The sequence below is a fragment of the Symsagittifera roscoffensis genome, chromosome 8, assembly GCF_963678635.1.
Source record: "Symsagittifera roscoffensis chromosome 8, txSymRosc1.1, whole genome shotgun sequence".
NCBI classification, from domain to species: domain Eukaryota; kingdom Metazoa; phylum Xenacoelomorpha; order Acoela; family Convolutidae; genus Symsagittifera; species Symsagittifera roscoffensis.
This window is the reverse complement of record NC_087069.1, coordinates 19562373-19581090: the sequence shown is the minus strand read 5'-3', so window position 1 is coordinate 19581090 and position 18718 is coordinate 19562373. Positions and strand designations below refer to the sequence as shown.

Genomic DNA, 18718 nt, shown 5'->3' with positions numbered 1-18718 from the left:
AGCCTCCAGTAACTTATAATTTAAGTCTAGTTTACCTAGGAGAGACTATTTTCAATGATTTTTACTCTTCCAGTTTAATTTTCTTGAGCTTACTAGCCAATTTTATTGATTTAACCTAACTAAGGAAACCAAATTTCAGGAAAAAGTTGAATAAAACAAGATTTCTAAAGGTCCATATAATAAATGGTCTGCTTAGAACATTATTTGCTAGTTATACAGCAAAGTGATTTCTCTTTATCATTTCCATTGTTTATATAACAGTCAAAAATTAATATATTATATATTATTATGATATATTAGCCTGCTCCTGAATTTATCAGTCCTACTTTCGTTTTGACCACGCCAAGCCCCTAAGGGCGAGAAATAATTACGGTATAGGATGGATTTTTGCAGACCAAGACATGTACTTTAACATGTTTGTTCGATTACAATTCATGGTCTTTTAAAATTAATGATCTTATGAGCATTGGATGTTGCGTAGGTTTTGAAGCCTTCTTGACTGAACACTGATTTCAAAAAATCATCAGCGTCAGAATTTCAATATCAAAAGTTTTTGATTGATGGGCATTTTATTTGGTGTTCATTATTTGGTAGTTGTTGAATTGTTGAATCTGTTTTCTTTTTTTCAGGAATGAACAACCAGCCCTCCAATTCGAATAGACATGCGTTCATCGACTACATACCTTCTTCCTTACCAGGCAAGTCCAAGTTTGGTTTTAATAATCACTCATATAAGAAAAAAAGTGAAATTATTTTGAAATTGTCCTAAAACATCTTAGAAAATAGTGTAAACTTGTATTACTTTAATTACTCTGTAGCGGAGACTGGTAAACTGGTTCTGTAATTATGTTAGATTCATCATTACGTATGTGATTTATGTAACATGATCAAGGCCAACGTCGTAGAGAAGGTTGGTATTGCGTATCGCCAGTGGTGAACGTGTCTCATAGAAATCAAAAACGTTATCTTTTTCAATCGTTAACTTAAACACAGCTTATTTCTATACGGAGGATAAAAAAATTCCATATGGCGCAGCCAGCAACCAAATCTAGCTACCGTGGGCTGGATATATTCTGGAATGGCCCTTCTGAGGAACCGCCGGTCCCTTGGGAAGACTGGGCCCAAAAATTCCAGTAAGTGGTCGTTGCCAAAGAGGAGATCGACATTGAGGATTTACTAGACGTCACTGCGGCAACGTATCCGACGTATCCGACATTAGAAGAGCCGGCGGGTACCGAAGAAGACCAGGTGGGGTCGAAAAAAGAGGCTCGCAATGCAGTGGCGATAAGAGTCTGGAGAGAAGAAGAAACTTGGTGATTGAATGAAGAGAAACGGCTGTTCCGCAAAAGCAAGAGAGGAGAGACCGATAAATGACTGAAGTCGAAAATGTTCTCATGGTTGGGGAAGCAGGGGCAACAATAATTCTTTCAAAAAAATCCGAACAGTAAAATTGTCGATATTACTTTCGCCGAGCTATGGAAATTGACAAAGGATGCTTTCTACGTAAGGTATTTTAATCAGTTCGATACAAAAGTGATCCATAAGTTGGAAAGGCAGATAGAAGAGGACAAATTTGGGGTATTTGCCATAAGGACTGTGTAGAATGAGGAAGGAAAAAAGAATTGAAAGCTGTTAAGCGTGCGATTAGGCAAAAACAAATGTGAAACGGAATTTCGGATAGATTGTGCTAGCCCTGTCTTGTTTATTTCTCAGAAGAAGCTTTACGAACTTGAAATTCAGGATCGCTACCTAGCAGTAAAGGGAGTCCAAATTGATTTTCGCAATGTGTTTTATAGCGCAATGGACGACATCATCAAAATCATCAGACAAGTAGTAGTCAGAATTGAATCCGAGGGTTGGTTTTTCGAGGGTGTGGAATTGTTCATTACCTATGGCGGCCAGAGGGACATCCTTGGAAACAATTTACTGCCGTCATTGGGGATTGAAATACGCCAAGAGCGAGTTTCACGGGGTATGAATGATGTTGGCAGAGGCCACAAGACCAGAGTCAAATCGAGACTCGCTCCTTCAACTTAAATACATCAAACGTATTTTGGAAGACTTTGAAAAATTGTTTGATCGGAAGGGTTTGCTTAAAAATTGTGAAACACGAACGCATTTCCTTCAACCGCTGCGGCCTATACAAATGAAGGGCGAGGCGAGTTCCAATACATATCTTACCCAAGGTTTATGAGACAATCGAAAATTTGTTGAAGGATGGACATTTTGTCAGGATGGGAAAATGCACAGAGGACAGATTCATCTTGCCTACGGTCGTTACGGCAAAACAGGATGCCTATCCGAAGTCTATGGACTAGAAGATCACATGTGTGGAGGTCTTGACTGCGTAAAAAGACTGGTGAGACAGCATAAACAACTGATGATATTAGCTACCTAGCATTAAACGCAGTCCAAAATGATTTTCGCAATGTGTTCTATAGCAAAACGGACGACATCAGTTAAGTTAGCCTGAAACTCGAAATTGATAAAAAAACAGATTTAACGAAATCGGTATCAAATGCCAAACTTGAATGAGTTGGTTGATAATGGTGCTTTGGCTATCAGCGATTGCACCAAACTGCTTTTCGATTCTTTTTTGAAATATGCATATTCTTAGATGCAAATAAAAGAAGAAACGAGTCGCCAATGCAACTTTATTACAGTTGGTAGAAGTCTAGCGGGTGCATACCGCTTCAAAACGGAGCTCTAATTTTTTGATGTTATGCCAAACGAGTTTCAGCGTGTGATGGACTCCATGTTGGGGCATTAATCGGGGTGCATGTTTACCTAGATGATAATTTAGCTGCAACAAGAGGGTCTGAACAATACCATTGGCGTGAATTAAACCCGTTCTGAACGTACTGAATAATTTTAACGCTGCAATCAAATGGAGCAAATAGACAATCTTGTAAGGCTAATAGAGTGGCTGGGGTTTCGACTGTCCAATGAATGTACAGTTCCCGTAGAAAGAAAATTCGATTCTACCGTTAATTTGAAAAAATTCAGAAATTTTTGCCATTATCTTGTCATTGATTGGGTCAATCAACCAATTTATTAGATACATTCAAAATCTCGCGGCAACAACGGAGCCGTTTCGCAACTTGATGACAAAATATTCTAGGTTTGAAAGAGTTCTAATCATGAAAAGGCCTTTACCGAAATGAAAAATGAACGGTCGGAAATTTCGTCCAGAAACACATAAGAATGAAATGCGACGCTTCAAAACAACGTTTGGTGGCCGCTTATGAGCAATTTTATACCAACGGCTGTAAACATATCACTTATGATTCTACATTCTTAAACGAAGCCGAGCTAAATCACAGTATTATTGAGTTAGAGTTATTGATTTGTAGCGGTTGTTTGGGCCAGAACTACTTATTTGGGTCTCCGTTCAAGATTTTTACGGCTCATAAGTTGCTTTTATCTTGCTTTTCAGAAGAGAAGAAATCTAAAACAACTCACATGTGGTTAGCTCGTTGGGTCGATCGTTTGTTAACTTTCGAATATGAACTCGAGCTTATCCCTGGAAAAAGATGTGATTCATTGAAAATTTATCCAGGCACCCCTATTGAGACGCTCCACCAGTGTCGGAAGTGGGCAAAACTTTTGTTGTAGCGCAAATTAGGAGTATTAATAGCCTATTTCAACCATCGGTAGCCAGTAACACTGGAACGCGCAACCGAAATAATGACGTAATGTATGAAACTTAACGGAGCGATGATTACGTCATCGAAAGGGATATGCAGCGAAGAAACTCATCGACGCGTTTAAGAAATATCATTCAATCAAAGTTTGAGCTCCAAGCCACTCAAGCACAGAGCAGTGCTCAAATTGTAAGCTATTGAATCCACTACCGATAAAAAGTTTAAATATAGAAAACTCTACCATGGGCTTGTACATTCGAGTAGAAAATCCGCTGGCGGAGTCAACGCCATTCCAGAGTGGAGAACCGAGCAGTTCCACCAATAAGGCGCCTGCCTCAACCACTCAACAGAAAAGTTATAATATTTTTCAGAAAAATCAGGATCGCTTGAAGTTGCAGCCATTCTTTGAAATTTTAAACGAGAGGTTTATACGGGAATCAGGTCATACGGTTACGTTAAAATCTGGAAAAGTGGTACATAGTTCTAAATTTTCTACTAGTTTAGCTGGCTTTGACTCAGAGGTACTAACGACGCTGGGCAAATCTTCGCCGACACGGCCAACAGATCCCCGCAAGAAAGCGGCGTTACAGGCCACATCCGAAATACTCACAGAATCAACACCACGAAGACCGTTGGGCGATGTCACGGGCACCGTGAACAACCCCATATAGATTGATAGTTCATCGTCAGTTTGATGACGACGGATACCCGACGGCTGACAGCAATGCCATCAGAAACAGTCGTGGGCAGCAGAAAACACGAGAGTTACTATCCCGTCGACCCCTCTTATTGTGCCGTTTTCGAGTTTGGAGGAACATAGTATTGTAAGAATGGAGACCGTAACCAGAGGAAAACAGTCAACACCGATCGTGTTATCTTCGACGGACAAGTAGGAGGATGCGCAAAACACGACAACACATGGCTCAAGTGACTTGGGCACACAGCAGGGAGTCGTCCAGGCAAAGAGGAAGGCGATTTGACAACGACCCTGGAGACGATTGAAACAGAGACCGGTGTGGTAGAGCCATACACCGGACAACTCTTTGCCAGAGGGGCCGTGCACGAATAGCCCATTGGTATAGGCTCCTAAACCCTTTACTGCGCCATAATACGAGGCCACCCAGGGATATGCGATCACCGAAATTCTTGGAAGAGCGTTTTTTCATCAGTGCAGTCACAATAAAAACGCAAGAAATAAATGTGGTAACAGCCAAAGATACGTCGGATGAAGACCTTGACGTGCTACCACAGGCAGCTTCAGGCAAGTCGGGGTGGGGGGAGCCCAAATGGGGAGCGGACACCACATAAAAAAGTGCCAATCAGCCCGAAAAAAAAAATCCCAAACCCAAAAAAACGTAGTGCGGAGGATACCTTTTTCAAAAGGTAAATGTGTCGTTTCTATTCGTGCGACGCTTATGTTCAGCACGATTTTACCGGACTAAACGAAAACTTGTCATAGCACTTCGTGGATGTGCTCGACAAAATGCATCGAAGTGTCAAGCACTCAAACGGTTTACCGTCGTTGGTCGACGCCTATGGCATTAATGTGGATGGATTTCGCATGCAAGCATTTCATCAGGGTTTGGAGGCCCGAACTCGAAAAAGCCGGAAGATCCGGCGTTGGTAAAACTGGTCGACGCTGCTCAAGAGGAGATGCAGCGACTGAGGGAGGCTCTGGATAAAGCGGGTCACGCACTATTAGATAAATAGCAGCCGAATCAGGAAATGCAGTGGTTGCATCGCGCCGAATTAGCAGTAACGACACTATTAGTCCTTTGACTGCTAGTATTGTAGTAGATAAGCAGGGACATCAATCGTCACTTCTTTCGCCGTTAGAGGACCCCAAAACAACCTCGGGCCCAGTAGTTGAACACGGGAAATTGACGGTAATGGGTCAACTAGCAGTACAGCCGGCGATCAGTATGAACAATTCAACATCATGCAATTTGGTCGTCGATCAAATCGAAAATTGGGACACTGAACAGATGGTTTCGGAACAAGCCGATATAGTGCAGACTCTAGCGGCGCAATGGTCACCGATGACTTGGACAAAGCGGAGGAATGTCGGCCATCATCATGCTTGAGGAGGACCAGCGGCAATTTTTGGAAGAGTTGGAGAAACTTTGAGCTACATGTTTAATGCCTTTATAATAATAATAATGAATTCAGAGTTTAAACAAAGTATAAACTCAAGGGGGGTAAGCCCCGAAAGATAATTACAAATGTATCTGTTTACAGATGCATCGCTCGCAGTCGCACATGAGGCGCCAAGAGCATGCATCAAGTTCGTTGTAGTTGTTCAGGAAGTGCGACCAGTAAAGATTTGTAAGTCTTTGTTTCAGGCCAGATGAAAAGAAATCGACTACGTGATTGAGTTTATTCACAAGTTTTGTAGCGATGTACCAAAAGTTTTTTCTTCACTTCGCTTTATTTGTACTTCTTGTTTGGATGATATCATGAGTTGACACCCTAGTTCCGGTAAAGTTGGTGAAGAATACATATTGTGACCAATCATAGTCGTATTTATTGGTGATGATGTCAGAAAACAAAAGTAGACTGTGCATTTCCATATAAAGAGATAATGGTAGCAGCTCTAGGAGATGAAGTTTTTCTTTGTAGCTCACGTGTGTTGGGTAGTTGAGGATCCAGGAGGTTGATTTCCTTTGCACTGATTCAATAACTCTGAGGTCTCCTTTATTGAAGTACAAACACTGTGAGCCATAGGTCAATATTGGTACAATGTATCCACAATGTAAAGCAGCTTTGAGTTTTTGGGTGATGTACGGCGAAGAGTTTCTTTTAATCATGTAGAAAGCTTTGATCGCTTTTTCACAGCGAGTTTTAGCGTGCGCTTTCCAATCAAGCGTACTCGATATAATAATTCCCAAGTCTTTATGTTCATCCGTGACATCTACTGTATCATGGTTCATAAGAATATTGTATCTACTCTTCAGGCACAGCATTTTGCATTTCCCACTGTTGATTCGCATTTTTTTCTCTTCGCACCACTGCATAAGTGTATTGGCATCTAGTTGTAAGCTTGCGGGATCGCGGGATACAAATTTGTAAACATCAGCAAAACTGAACGGAGCAGAGTGGATGCCGTTGGGTAGGTCGTTAATATAAATCAAAAACAAAAGCGGACCCAGGATAGATCCTTGCGGTACCCCACTTGTGATCAGCAATGGTATAGAGATATTGTCGCCAATCTTGACTCTTGGTGTTCGATGGCTCAGGTAGCTTTCAATCAATTGGAGAAGTTTTTCTCGAATCCCGACGTTGTATAGTTTGGCTAGAAGCTTTCTGTGACAAACTTTGTCGAACGCCTTTTCAAAGTCTTTATATAGCACGTGCAAACCAGTTGAATTTTCGTCTAAGCAACTGTAGATGTTATCGAGGAAACTCAACATCTGTAAAACTGCAGATATTTTAGGCGGAAACCCGTACTGAGAACAATTTAATGTAGGACGGAAGTGTTGATAGAGGGCGTCGAATATGATTCTTTCGAAGACTTTTGAAAGTGCTGGAAGAAGTGTTATAGGCCTGTAGTTTGAGACATTTTGTTTGTCGCCCCTTTGTGGACGGGGATGGTTAGTCCGTTTTTCCACTGCTCAGGAAAGACTCCTTTGTTCCTACAGGTTCGCTTTAGGAGGGTCGGTAGGATGTTTGTAGGATGTTTGGTATACCATCGCATCCTCGGGCTTTGGCCAAAGACAGTTTCGAGACTACATTGCTGACTATTTGGTCGTTGATTGTGATTGACCCTAATTTGCTCGCAGGTTCAGATTCAAGATCGTATATAGCAGTAGTAGTTTCTGGAGGAGAGAACACGCTATGAAAATAGCGATTGAGGAGGTTGGTTTTGTCCGCATCGCTGGAAGCTGAAATGCTTCCCCACTTTAGAATAGGAGGAGTTTGGTGGCTGCGTCGTATGCTTCTGAAATACTTGTGCATTTTGGAGAAATTCCGATCCATGAATGTTTTGCTTTCGAATTCAGTCTGATCGAGCCTCAGTTGTTCACGGACTTTTTCTTCAATGATGTTTGTTTTCGTTTCATTTGGCTTCTTGGTTTTACGTAGTGTGCTGAGTTTTTTCATCAGATGCGACGCCTCGCCCGATGCCCAGGGGGGCAGGTTATGGCGGTGTTTAGTGATGGGCGGAATAGTAGTAGTAGTAGTAGTAGTAGTAGTAGTAGTAGTAGTAGTAGTAGTAGTAGTAGTAGTAGAGGCTTTAGGGCTCATTGGCCCAGGGGTGTCAACCCTTCAGTTTACAGCTGGCATGAGTTTTTGGTAGGGGTTACACGATCCACAGGAACACAGTACACGCCAGGTGCATGTGTCTAGCTGATTGTAACTGTTTTCAAAGTAGTTGAAGTAACTTTCTGTCAGTTGTTTTTTCGTCTGGTTGTCGCGAAACTGTTTGTGGAGTATATTGAAAAGTTTCGGGGCTCTCGTCCAGAAATTTTCGTCTGTTTTGCTGATGCGGTTTTTGTTGAGCTCGAATTCGCTGCATTGTCTCGTGGTGCTTTCTCTCAGTGATATTGGAATTGAATCTTCACTGACGCTGTATTTACCGTCCATGACCGATTGAAGAAACAGTATATCATGGAGTTCGATGTACATTGAGAGTGGTAAGATCTTCAGGGTACGTAGTCTCTCTTTGTATCCGATGGAGTAGTTAAGTATCCATGTAGTAGCTTTTTGTTGAACTCTTTCGATATCCCGCATTTCGGTTTTTGATGGGTACCATACCTGCGATGCATAGAAAATGACAGGGACGACGTAGCCTATATAGGCGTTCAATTTTGTTTCGAGATTTGCATAGCATGAGATGTTACGTTTGAGGTTGAAGAAGGCTCGCCATGCTTTACCGGTCCTACGTTTAATGTTTTCGTTCCACGAGATGTTTTTTGTCATTATCACTCCTAGGTCTTTCTGGGAGTTGACAGTGCCTAGTTTCACGCCTTTTGAACTCACAGGCTCTGTATTTCCTTTAATGCGTAGTGCCTTACTTTTTCCCATATTTAGTACCATTTGGTTTTTGAGACTCCACTTTTCAATTTCCGTTCCGAGGACAATTGCTACTTCGTTGTTCTTTGCAATTACTTTAAAGTCGTCGGCGTAGCCAAAAGAAGTGCTCGGTTTGACTGATTCTGGAAGATTGTTAACGTATATCAGGAACATGAACGGAGCTAGTATTGAACCATGTGGTACTCCACTTGTTACTGACGTGACTGGAGATTTGCTTCCATCAATTCTAAGACATTGTTTTCGTGCTGTTAGGTAGCTGGCTAGTAGTTCAAGGATTTTCCCGCCAATTCCCATTTCTGCAATTTTGGATATCAGTGGTTGATGTGGGACCTTGTCAAAGGCTTTACTGAAGTCTACGTATAGGACCCATAGTTCAGCGTTTTCTTTGATGTCGTTTTCCAGATAAATTTCGTTCAGAAACAACAGAAGTTGTATGATCGCTGATGTGTTTTTTCTGAAACCGAACTGTGCTGGGTGTAGTTTAGTTTCGATTGTTGGATGTAATCGGTCGAAGAGTATTTTTTCAACTACCTTTGATGCATTTGCCAAAAGACTGATGGGTCTGTATTGCGATATGTCTGCCTTGTTGTTTTCTTTAAAGACTGGTGTTATTTCACTGGTTTAACATCGGCGTGGAAATGATCCTTTATTAATGCAGGTTTGAAAAATGAGCTTTAGAGATTTTGCGAGTGATGTCGCGTGTTTCAGGATAAACTTTCCAATGTTGTCCGGACCGCATGCTTTTTTTGTTTTCAGTGATTGGAGGCATCTGGTTATTTCTTCCTCGGATAGTTTCAGGTGGTTTGTTTCTGATTTTATGTAAGTTTGTTTGCCGGTTAGTTCACCTTGTCTGCTGAAAACTTTGGTGAAAAATTTGTTAAACAGAGAAAATTTTTGTTCATTGTTTACTGCTGTTTCAGTTGTGTCCGGTGATTGATTAAGGAACATTTCTTCTGGTAGGGGATGCTTTTTGTGTATCAATTTCAAGTATTTCTGAAGATCAGACATGCGGCGGCTCTTGAATACTTTAGCTTCGAATATGGCTTGATTCATTTTGATTTCTTCGTTCAGGCTTTTTTCAGCTTTTTTGATTTTCAGGAGTAGCGAGAGTGAGTTTGCTTTTGCGTATTTACGCTTCATTGTCGCGACTATCTTCATTTGATGTGAGGTGGATGATATATTCCAGGGTGGAGTTTCTGCCCTGTGTTTGGTGACTCGGGGTATTTTTTCGTCGATGATGTTCTCGAGCCATTTGTACCACTGTAACAGTAGGACGTCAATGTTGCTGTAGCAGTATAGTGTAAATGGCTGGCTGACGATTTGTTTGTTGAAATCATCCCAGTCGGTTTTCTGGTATGCGCGTTTAATAGCTGGGGTTGTTATTTTGCTCGAAGTTGGTAGGGACAAATAAATTTTGTATGCGTGATGATCGGAACACTTTTTTCCGTTTGATGAGTATTGTGCTTCTAGTGCTGAGTCGATAGCCGAACTTAGCACAAGAGTCGGGTCAGTGGCAAGGAATACATCGAGGCTGCTGCCTTCGTGGCACGTGATTAGCTGATGTAGATCGTACTTTCCTAGAGTGTCCAGTATGTTGGCTTCGTATTCGTCGTTTGAGTTTAGGCTGTCCCAGTTTGCTTCTGCAAGATTTATATCTCCGGTTAGGATGAGTTGCGATGAGTTGTCACTAAGCGAGTCATGAAGCTGTTTTAAGACGTCTTTTATGTTGTCGGGAGATGCTCTATACAGGCTGTTTTTGGGGGGATTGTAGAAGCAGCAGATTACTATCTGCTTCTGACGAGATTTGATTTCGATGGCAGCACATTCTAGTTCGGTTTTGAGTTCTATTCTGCTATGAGTTAAACCTTTCACTGCAATGAGGACTCCGCCGTGCTTAGTGTTCTGACCCGTATTGGGTCGATCTGTTCTGTGTATTGTGTAGTTTGATAGAAAGAGGGCCTCGTCTGGTACTGCAGTTGTGAGCCATGTTTCAGTTAGACAGATGATGTCGTAGTCGTTTGTAGGAACTGCATTTGCCAATGTCATGCGTCTACTAATGTCTAGCAGGCTCCTGACATTAAAATTTAGAATACTGAGCGAACTTTTAGTATGTAGTCATTGTTCTGGTTCTGGCGGAACATTTTCCCAGTTGTCTAGATTCTTGTCGTCAGTTTCGTTTGTGTTTTGTTGAAGCTTGAGGTTTCTGATTCGTAGACGTTTTTTGTTGTATTCGTTTTCGATCATCTTTCGGCGTAGTTTCAAAGCATCGTTTTCAATTTTTTGGTCTTCAGGGGATAGTTCCTTTCTCATATATACCTGTTTAGAGTAAGTTTTTAATTTGTATAGCGATAGCAGTATCAGCCGTCGATGGTGTTCGCTGGTTGTTTTGATTATGAGTGTTCTGTCTTTTTTGCCATCGTAGTTTCCCAATCGCCTTACATCATCGATCGGACAGTCGATTTTTAGGAATTCCAGAATACTTTTAACTTCCTTCACGTCGTGTTCGTACCGTTCTCTTGGCGATTTGGCCTTCGATTCTGCAATGCCTCGCACCCGTAATCCGTTGTAGTTTTCTTTTTTCTTCTGGGTTTTTGGTTCTGATGTTTTTGTTGTTCTGCTGGTGGTGAGTTCACTGTCAGGTCGTGGAGCCATCTCGGCTCTCAGGGAAGTTATCTGGTCCTTTATACCTTCGACGTTACCGATGTTACTTGTCAGGGATTTGAGCTGATTTTTGACTTCTTCAACGCTCTCCACTATTGGCTTTATGTCGTTGTTTTCTCTAGTGGATGCAAGTTTGTCCAGCATGCGGTCCCTATGGTTTAGGCGGACACACGCGTTGCAGATAAGTAGGAGGTTTTGGCTGACCTCACTTATCCCGAAGATTGCTCGTTCACTCATTTCGGTGCACTTAAGGGTCAAGTGCATTGAGTCTCCGCATGAGACACATAGAAACACGGCATCCCGTGCTGTTATGGGATTTGTGCATGTTTTGCAGCAGTTTTTCGGTTTGATGGCGCCATTGTGGAATGTATTGGGGAAGTGGAATGTGTTTCGATCCGGATCGAATGTGTTTCGATCCGGAGGCTGCCACAGGAGGACCGACCCGAGAGGGAAAAAGGGTCGATCGGAGATTTAAAGCCTTAAACTTCAGTTGCTTAAACTATAAATTGATTATGGACTGATTAAACTTAGTGCAGTAACTTATTAGATATTATGATGTTCTTGATTTAGCTTAAGAGGTGTAGTGAAGACTGTAAAACTGGTTATGTTATTATGTTAAATTTATTATTAAGTAGGGTATTTAAGTAACCTGAACAAGGACAACGTCCTAGAGAATGTTGGCATTGCGTATCGCCAGTGGCGAACGTGTGTCATAGAATTCAAAAGCAATATCTTTCTCAATCGCTTTGTTATAGAGCTTAACTCTATACGGAGGTTAGAAATACTTCTACATAATCTTAAGATTACCTTTAGCTATCCTAAAAAAAATTTTCTGCCATATTTAAAACTTATAGTATATCAAATTTATGAAGTGCGCCACAGTTTTCTTTTTTGTAAACATAATTTAAAAAATTACATGCAAAACTAATGTAAGGATTTTGCATTAATTTTTTTAGGATTAATGCAAAATCCTTAAAAATTATGTTTTAAGGATTTTGCATTAAAACATAATCCTTACATGTTTTGTTTCGATCCGGAGGCTGCCACAGGAGGACCGACCCGAGAGGGAAAAAAGGTCGATCGGAGATTTAAAGCCCCTAATTGTTGTGATAAACTTATTGAATAGATTTGTTATGTTTGATGTTTGTGCCTGTATGTGGAGCGCCCTCTGAGGGATTTTGGAGACAGGTCTGTCAAGTGGCTTTCTGTGGGGAGGTGGGGAACTGGAACTGGCTTGAGAAGTCTGGTGGTGCGCCGCTGAACCTACTGAGCTCGGGTGAGATTGTTCCTTGTTTTTGATTTTTAACCTTTATGCTGCCTTTTAACCTTTTAAATTAATTTAGTTGTCTTTTTTTTATTTGCTGATTTGTAAAATTCCCACTAACCGCTTATCATGGGTTAGTTCAGTCCCCTAAAGTCCAGTCAAAATCCTTTTTTTTTACCTTTATGCTGCGTCAAGATGAGGAAAAACAACAAAGAGTGTACAAGCAAAGATTGCTTAAAACCTTCAGGACTGATAAATTGGATTAAATGTGATTGTTGTTCTAGTTGGTATCATATCAGTTGTGTAAAAATTTCTCTTAGCGACTCTAAGAAAACCCAATGGTTTCAGTGTCCTTTATGCGTTGATGTAAAATCTGTTAATAAAGCAACAATAGGTAATGATTTAGTGCTAGACAATTATGTTAATACAGCCATCTCAAATGTCCGAGTACTCAAGAGAGTACCAAAAGACTCGCGTGTTCCCTTGGCGGAAAATCTGTCGGACAAAATAAATGACATCGTCTACAATGTAGAAGATGTTACAAAATGGCAAATTTTTTTTAACGTCGTTCTTGTTTTTTTTGGAGCAACCGAAAAGAAGTGGACGCAAACAGACCACAAGCATGAGCTCTTTGATAAATAAAAAAATTCGAGCAAATGACGTGTCACTTCCAAAACCCCATCCCCAAGTTTCAAGCCCGCCTCTGAGTGACCTCGAGCAGAGAATAAAGTTAATAAGTAGTAAGCTCGATGAAGGAAATGTAAAGGGAGGAATAAGGCTTGCTGCTTCGGATGACAAAATAGCTCCTTTTTCAACTGATAACTATCAAAAATTGTTATCTAAGCACCCGCAGCGAGCCAAATTTGCAGCTCCAAATCCAGAAAAGTTGGATAGTTTTTTCGTCACCGATTTCGACCTATACAAAGCGATAATGTCCTTTCCAAACGGATCAGCAGCAGGTCCTGATAAAATATTTCCTCAAATTTTTAGAGATCTTGTTAGTAAGTCGAATGGCAGTGCAGGACTTAATTTTCTGAAATCGCTTACTAAGCTGATAAACCTCATTGGAGATGGCAAAATACCGGAACCACTAAGACCTTTCTTTTTTGGCGCAAAGCTTATCGCCCTCATAAAAATAGACGGAGGGTTGAGACCGATTGCCATAGGCAACACGCTGAGACGTATCGCGTCTAAATGCGCTGGAAGCAAGGCCCTCTCCGAGCGACAAAATTTTTTCGGAAACGTACAGGTAGGATGCGCTACCAAACGAGGAGCAGAAATAGCTGCGCACTCGTTTCGAAACCTAATTGAACGCGACGACAATCCAAAATGTACTGTTCTTTTAAAACTAGATTTTAAGAATGCCTTTAACTCTTTAAACAGAGAAACAATGCTGAATCATGTTTTTTCAAATCGCCCCGAATTATATAATTACACCCATTGCGCGTATGCTAAACCTAGTTACCTTTTTTACGGAAGCTCTGTCATAATGTCAGAAGACGGAACTCAGCAAGGTGATCCTGAAGCCCCACCCCTTTTTGCGGAAACAATTCATACACTAGTCAAACAGTTGGAGTCGAAAATTAACATCTGGTATTTAGATGATGGGAATTTAGCCGACGACTATAAGGTAGTACTCCGGGACCTTAAAAACATTCTGAAATCGGAACAAATTTACGGCCTGAGCTTAAACACTGAGAAGTGTGAACTTTGTTTTTTGGGACCGACTACTAGTACACAGTATAATTCAATTTTAACACAATTTCGAAAAATATGCCCCAAAATAAAAATAAAAACAAAAGAAGAACTCCTCATTTTAGGATCTCCAATCGGCGAACTTTGCCGAAAAGAATTACTCGACGAAAAAATTAGGGAGCTTGAAAAAATCTCGGATGTCATTGACAAACTAGACGCCCATTATGGTTTTTACCTCCTGAAAAATTGCTTTAGCATGCCAAAACTCCTATATTTTTTGTGTACGAGCCCTTGTTTTTTGCAAAATGATTTTTTGGAACGCTACGATAAATTACTAAGAAATTCGTTATGCAAGGTCACTAACGTGAAAATGGATGATAACCAGTTTTTACAAGCAGTTCTCCCGGCAGCCAAAGGTGGCTTGGGCGTTTCTTCCGCTCGTCTACCCGCTTTACCCGCTTTCTTAGCCTCAGCAGTAGGAGCGAAAGATGCCTTGAGCGAAATCTTTGGTTTGGAGCATGTGGATGGAACCTATGATGATGCGCTTAAACGGTGGTTTGATCTTGGAAAAATTGAAATGGCTCCGGAAAATGAAATCCAAAAAATTGGACGGAGCCAATTTTTGACAGCGAAATTGCAGACTTGATTTTACGACTCGAACCAACGGACGTGAAAAGGTTCAACGCGTTCCAAGATAGATTTGGATCCCAATGGTTGAACGTCATCCCCTGCAAAAATTTAAGGTTAAAACTGTCGAACCAACAACTCAGAATTGCGATAGGACTTCGATTAGGATCAAAAATATGCGAACGGCATAAATGCGTGTGCGGAAAAGACGTTACCGAGGATGGTTGGCATGGTCTTTCTTGCCTCAAAAGTGCAGGGAGATTCTCTAGGCATTCAAACCTGAATGCCCTTATAAAGCAGAGTCTATCATCTACTCACATTCCGTCTGTTTTAGAACCACGACACCTCTACAGGACCGATCAGAAGCGACCAGACGGTTTGACGCTCGTTCCATGGGCTGATGGTAAGCAGCTCTTGTGGGATGTAACGGTAGTAGACTCCTTAGCTCCTTGTAGGATTAATGCCGGGTCTGTTTGTAACCCTGGTACGGCTGCCGCTGAAGCGGAAGAGCGAAAAATTGACAAATATAAAGATCTTGTAAATGATGGATATCTTTTTCAACCGCTAGCTTTTGAAATTCAGGGCGCGGCCGGCCCCAGCACAGAAGTTTTTTTGAGCAAGCTTTGTAAGAACCTAAGCATATGCACTGAGGAACCCAGAGCAGGCAGCTTTTTAAAACAGAGAATCTCCCTGGCAATACAGATTGCGAACGCCGCTTGCGTACTCGGAACAATAAATGACAAAATAACTTTCGACGAAATTTTTTACTTGTAACAGTTGTATATTATATTATCTCGTGTCGAGTTGCGTGTTCTTATTGAAGAAGCGTAACCCGTATCGATTTTAAATGAAAAGGACTTAAACACTTAACATCTTCTTTTATCATTATCACTTCCATATCTAGAAAATTCCAAAGATTTTGACTGGAATACATGATGAAGGGACTCATGACTGTAACCTCGGTTACTATGATACTTTTGACCTTCTGATTACCTGATAAAAAAAAAAAATGTAAGGATTTACAAAAACGAATTTTGATTTTCGTTCTGAATCTCGGATTTTTTTTTCCAAATTTGATCTGCCTTCATGTAGAAGAGATTTTTGCAAATTCTATTTCGGTTCAAGTAATGGGGAATATTTTGAAATCAAACACTATTAAAGCTTTGTTCGAGACCGCAAACTTTTTCTTGAGGTCAAATGTTCCGTAAATATTTTTTCCATTTTTTGAATAAGTCAACTCGTTCATTATTCTGTTGATGTTATAATAGATAGAACCTACAATCGTAAAGCGGAAATTGTTACCAGGCGACAAGAATACCTCGCCATGATTCAGAGCTCTTCTAATATTTAGAAATGATAGCAAAAATATTGTCTAGTCAAGCGCTATTCCATCATTTGGATTGGGGGATTCTTGGGCGCTCTTTTGAAGAAATTATTAGACCACACCAATCCCCTAAAGGGTCGAACCAGTGAATCCTAAATAATATTTTGCAACTTTTTTCCTTTGCAACTGGTCGCACCAGATGAGTTTAAGCCAGAAGTAGCTTTCTCCTAGAGTAATTTCAGATAAGGTACACCGTCTGTTCGTCACGCTTTTTTTTTCGGTCGGATAAATTTATGCAACTTCTTAGTCTAATGCCAATCTTAATCTTACTCTTACATCTCCTAGTCTCAATAGATCTAGTGTATACTGGTACTTGCGAGTTAGTCTTGGAGGTTGTCTAAAAGGAGAACAACTGTAGTCTAAGATTTATTAAAATTGTTCTGGTGCTGAAATTACAAAAAGTTCAGCACTAACAAATAATTGTCAGTGTTTCTGATGGAATATGATTGGTTAGTTAGTAATATTTTATAGGGAAAGTTTTATAAATTAATTAGTTTATAAATACTAGTCCAGAACTGGTTCCACTTTTAACCTGTGGCGTTAAAAGACACAGGATTTTTTCAGTCATTTTTTTGCTTATTTACGTGATATTGTATGTTTTGATTTGAAAATGTTGGATGTATAAAGTGTTGGATGAGTTTTTTTCTTATTTATTTTTATTTTTGACGATTGTTATGATTACTTTGATATATTCTGATTTCAGCTGATATTATATCAACATACGATCTGCCAATCCCAATTCCGCGATACGAACTCAAAAACCAATTAGAACCGCGACTCAAGCCCATTCAGATGCTCAAACGTATACAACGAGACATTACCCAAATTTTAATTTTAGTTCCCCTCATCAAAACAGAAGATATCTTTCAAAGTGTGCAGGCATTAAACATCACAATTTTACCTAATTTGATCGAAAATATAGAAAAACAGAAGAACAATTTCTACTACAAAATGGAAAACAGTCAAATATCGCAGATACGAGAAGTGTATTACTTCATGGATACGTTAGAAGTAGGGAAACAATTAGTCAAACTATTGCAAGAAGTGATTGGCTTTCTTCAGTTCAAATTGCGTGCCAAAGCCAGAAGTAGTTTAAACCGTCGCTCAGTTTGTAAAAGTTTAAAAATCGAGAAAAAAGACAGAGAACTTATCAAGGAAATGTCAGAGAATGTGACAAAACTCAATGAAAAAATTGTTAATCGAGTAGCTATTATAGCCAACGATGTAAATAGTGATGAAGAATAACTTATTGTAGTAAAAACAATTTCAAGATAACTTTATGACGTAATTTTTGAAAACATAAACAATTCTGGGCAAGAAGAGACAGACTATCCGATGACAAAAATAAGGAGATCTAAAAGTAGCGGCTGGCGACTCTGGTTAGATTTTGGAAGATAAATTTGAGCTTTTTTTGGTTGAAAATTTTCAAGCAGTACAGGAAGGTTCTTTTCTAAGTTTTAAAACTGTCCCTTTCAAATGAGGCTTGGCCTCCGTATAGTACTTGATCATACCTTGTACTAGTAAGTCTGAAACTCTTTAGGCGACGCTATTAGTTGACTTTGCAAGAATAAGTTTTACTTAATTTACAATTTTAAAGTAATTTTTATATATATTTTTTCTAATCACCTTTTTTCATCAAATTAGTGTTTTGGATTAAAAAAATTAATTACCTGCTGTTGATTCTATGCTCAGCTCCACAATTTCGTCGCCATTTTTCCTGAATTCTATATGGACAAATGCCTTGATAACAGCATGCACCGTGATTTTCACGATCGTTTTTCCAGCCTCGCTGTAAATGCAAACAAACGCGAAAAGGGGTCTGAACAAAATCAATTGTGTTTTGTGGGCAAAGGTCGCCACAGGTCGCTCTTTTATCGCCACAGTCATTAATTTTCTCGAGACGTAACATTGCTTCTCTGAGAGTCTCGCTAATTTTTGAATATTCGACTCGGGAACTTTAGCAGGTTGCTGAAGAGTTAAATTTGTTTGCAAAAATGTTCAAAAGTACTCGCGTACATACACTTTTAAGCTTGAATAGTTGCTCTCTAACATTAAGATTCAACATGATTTTTGAAAAATTTTGAATTTAATGTTTCGCCTGACTCTACATTGTTTTTGCGTGCGGCTGCCCGTCTGTTCGTGGGGCAATGATCTCTCGACTCGTGATTCCGTGCTCTCTTCGGGGGGCATGATTTTCCTCACTGCTTTCTCCAGGGTTCTCCCTTCGTAATCGGAAAGGGGAAGTTCTCGCTCATTTTTCCGATAATGAGGAAACGGCACTGGCATTGGAGAAGTTTATTATGGTGATGCCAAAACATACGAATTCAGGTAGCTAGAAAATTGCTGGTAATGCTGAAATGATGACTGCATGTGAACCAAGGAGGCTCCTGAATGGACCTATGGCAGAAAATT

The 18718-nt window shown here is 40.3% G+C and overlaps 1 protein-coding gene across 1 annotated transcript in view; it reads left to right on the top strand.

Moving 5' to 3' along the window:
- The window catches only part of LOC134853032 (uncharacterized), a 43372-nt gene extending 25787 nt beyond the window's left edge, over positions 1–17585 (top strand). Inside the window, exons 3-4 of the mRNA XM_063868956.1 lie at positions 630–698; positions 17010–17585. Coding sequence (XP_063725026.1) covers positions 630–698; positions 17010–17551 — 611 coding nt within the window. The 3' untranslated portion in view covers positions 17552–17585. The remainder of the gene's footprint in view (positions 1–629; positions 699–17009) is intronic.
- The last annotated feature ends 1133 nt before the right edge of the window (positions 17586–18718 follow it).